Source organism: Otolemur garnettii, unplaced genomic scaffold (genome assembly GCF_000181295.1).
Source record: "Otolemur garnettii isolate 467f Iridium unplaced genomic scaffold, OtoGar3 scaffold00047, whole genome shotgun sequence".
Taxonomy (NCBI): Eukaryota; Metazoa; Chordata; class Mammalia; order Primates; family Galagidae; genus Otolemur; species Otolemur garnettii.
In genome coordinates this window covers 944009-947452 of record NW_003852442.1, presented here as the reverse complement: position 1 = coordinate 947452, position 3444 = coordinate 944009, and the positions used below count along the sequence as shown (strand labels likewise).

The 3444-nt window shown below is 47.0% G+C and overlaps 1 protein-coding gene across 1 annotated transcript in view; it reads right to left on the bottom strand.

Annotated features, from left to right (window-relative positions):
• The window catches only part of TLDC1 (TBC/LysM-associated domain containing 1), an 18470-nt gene that overhangs the window by 11294 nt on the left and 3732 nt on the right, over positions 1 to 3444 (bottom strand). Inside the window, exon 2 of the mRNA XM_012806095.2 lies at positions 151 to 328. Within this exon, the coding sequence (XP_012661549.1) occupies positions 151 to 303 (153 nt within the window). The 5' untranslated portion in view covers positions 304 to 328. The remainder of the gene's footprint in view (positions 1 to 150; positions 329 to 3444) is intronic.

Sequence of the window (3444 nt, the reverse complement as noted above, 5' to 3'; positions counted from 1 at the left end):
ATGACACCATAGCACTCTAACCTGGAGCAACAGAGTGAGACACCGTCTTAAAAAAAAAAAAAAAATAGGAAAGCCCATTTCAGCCCAAGGGCCAGAGTTTGCAGACCTCTGGTGCCCAACTCAACATTAGCTACTGATTATTATTCTTGCCTTTAGTGCCTTCAAAGAGAAGGACTTGGATGAGGTGTTTGAGCTGTTTTCATCGGATGACAGGGCAGCAAACAATTTGTCTATCTCAGCCTGTTCCTCAAGAAGAAACTGGGAACGAAAATTCTGCCCCGAGGAGCTTTTGCTGTTCCCCATCTCTCCTGGTATCTGGCAGAATTCTCTGCAGAAGGAAAAGACGCAAAGTTAGAGAGACATCAAAATGCAATAATCGTAGAAATTAACGTTGATAGTTACATGGTCCAGTTGTAACTGGCTCCCTAAGCAAGAAAACTTTTTTTTTAATAGTATTTTTAGTTCCCTTATGCTTTGAATGAGTGCTCAGTGTTCATACTGTGGCTAGAACTGGCTGCCCTGTATTGGTGGTGCTGGAGACAAGAGTTTTATCTCAAACGCCAGTAACTTCGCAACTGCTGTTTCCAAGTAGGCAGTAAAAATAATTGACAGAGAGCCTAGCTGACTGGGCCAGACCTGCTGCCCAAGACTTTGTAACTTTCTGTCCTACTGATGCGTTCCTTGCTGAGTTTCCTTCCCAGAAATGCAGGATCTCATAGCAGCCACCAGATACCACAAAGCCTTACACCACCTGTTTATCCAGAAAAGATAACATAAGCTGCCCACCCCAGATCATGCCCAAGGACCTGCCTGGAAGCCCATTCCCTGCACCCCACCTGCGCATAAGGTTGAAAGAATGACCGATATTAACCTCTAGCTCATTGTGCTACTAAAATCCCCTCCCTGGGAGGGACTTACCTGACACTTTTTGATCATGGGATGTACTAGTATAATTTCTCACTGTGCTTGTGCACCCCGCACTCCGCCCCAAACACGCAGTGATGTTCAGTCCCGCATTATCCATCTCACCTCCAGAAAAACCCTTGACCTGTGGGTCAGGGAGGTGGCATTGAGGCAGGCTGTGCCACCCCCCTCCCAGCTGATGCCCCCTTGCTGATAAATCCTTTCTTCCCCAACCACAACAATCCTCGTGTCTCCGTCACTGGCTTTCTGCAACAGTGAACCTCCTTTGTGAGTTAACAAAGTTAACAAATATTGATTTAGCTACAAAATGCGGCTAAAACACATCCGAGCTGCATAATCTGGTTTCAGCATGGTAGAAATAAATAGTTGACACAAATAAAGTGTGGAAACCCCCATCCTGACTCGCGTGAACCTCTAAAGTGTGTCTCTAATTGTCAAACGACGGTCTGGATTTCTTCATCTGGAAACAGTTCACAAGCTAATGTGATTAAAAAGTAGGAAAAGAACCTGTATTTTAATCAACCTAAATAATCCTCTTTTTAAAACCTGAGTTGAAAAAAAACAACTAAGGCTGAATGATCGCGTGTATTGGAATAAAATCATCACCATCAACTTAGCCCTCCTCAATTACTAATATGTTCTAATTCCACCAGTCAATCTGAGAGCATGATTTCATTGAGACCTGCCATATTCTTTAGTATTTTACATGTGTTTATTTTAAAAATTAAATAAAAATATAAAAGGCAAACAAAAATATATTTAAAACAATAAAAGGATTTGTTCTATAAAATTTGGATTGAGTTGAAAAGCCACACTTGAGGACCTAGAAGGCCACAGGTCCCCCACCCCTGTGCCAGACTGTTGTCCATTATACATTTCCACCAGCAAAGCAAGTTTCAATTTCTCCACCTGCTCCTTAATACTTGCTGTTTTCCCAGCTTTTTTATTATAGTCATCCCTGCAGAGGGACCTGCCTTTGACAAGCTTCACTGCTAACGCGAGGGCCACTCCAGTGAGGGCCACCCTGGAGGGGACGGCGGGGCACCTTGTAGAAGCAGGCTGGAAGCTAGAGCTCATCCAACCTGGTTTGGGGCTGCCACTCATGCCCTGTCTGATCTCAAGTTTCTCAGTGGTAGAAAAGCCTGGAAGGGAAAGCTTCAGCTTTGGCCTCAGCGTCCAGCAGTGGGAGACTGTCCTCACCTCTAAAATAGAGGGGCTGCCCCCCACCTCCAGGGCACAGCCCAAGCAGCATCATCCAAGCAGACTCTTCCTCTTCAACAACGCCTCTAAGAGGGGACCAGGTGGACCAAACTATCCCAAGAAACATAACCATGGAGCGGCCAATTAGGAGATGGGCCATCAGCACTGGACTTGTAAACACTAACTGTGGAGGGGAGTGAGAGAGAGTGCAGAGCACGGGGAGGAAGAGGCTCCTGGCATTACCGACTCTGCAGCTCATCTATTCCAGGGATCAGTGACGTACCCCTGCTGAAACATGAGCGAGTGTCCTAACACGATCCCCAGGAGAAACTACAATAGAAGACGTGGGCGCTCACAGGTAAGGACCAGCAGGACGACACCTGTGGCCGGAGCTGCACGGATGACTGGCAGCAGCAAGGAAGACCAGAGGGTCTTGGGGAGACAATGTGCGGAGGGACGTGGTGCCCAAAGGATCAGGGACAGGGAAGGGCCAGAGAAGGGAGGGTTAGCTCTGTACTAGGTACAAATCAGTGACTAGGTGTCTTAATTTTTATCTAAGATGCAAGCCAGCGTCATAATTTGGAAGCTGAGATTGTTCATCCCGTGCGGCCTGGTTTCCCTCTTGCTCTGTTCTGTCACAGCCACCCTGAGTGATGCTGTGCACGACCTGAGACCCCGTGACGGTCACAGCTTTACGTGCATTACCAGTAAGCTGTGACAACTTTAGCCATGCCTTTTGTTAGGCTCCTATTTCCCCCCCACACCAGGAAGATTCAAGATTTTCTCAAAATCAGTGTTAATCTACCAAATCACCAAAAGCTAGGGTCGCATACTCTCCACGCCCCCATCTTCTTATTCTGCTGAAATCCTGTAATCAACAAATGCATAAAAACACACCCTAAGCCAGGCACGGTGGTGGACACCTATAATTCTAGCATCTGGGCGGCTGAGGCAGGAGAATCGCTTGAGCCCAGGAGTTGGAGGCTGCAGTGAACTATGATGACACCCCTGCACTCCAGCCTGGGCAATAAAGCAAGACCCTATCTCAAAAACAAAATAACACAGAAATGCATCCTAAAGAATTATATTTTGTTCTTACATAGGGTCTTCCTCCCAAGATCATCACACGAGGATCTCAGCCAGGTGCCTTCTCCACCACTCAGATTCCCCAAATCCTGGGAATGCTTCCTTCCTGCTCAAAACCAAGGAATTGCTCTACCAGGGGGTACAGCCTGGGGCTAAAAGGCTGCCAGCTTCCGAGGAGCTTCCACACACTCCTTACAGAGGTGTCAAATGTGTCTAGGGGTCATGCCCCCTTAA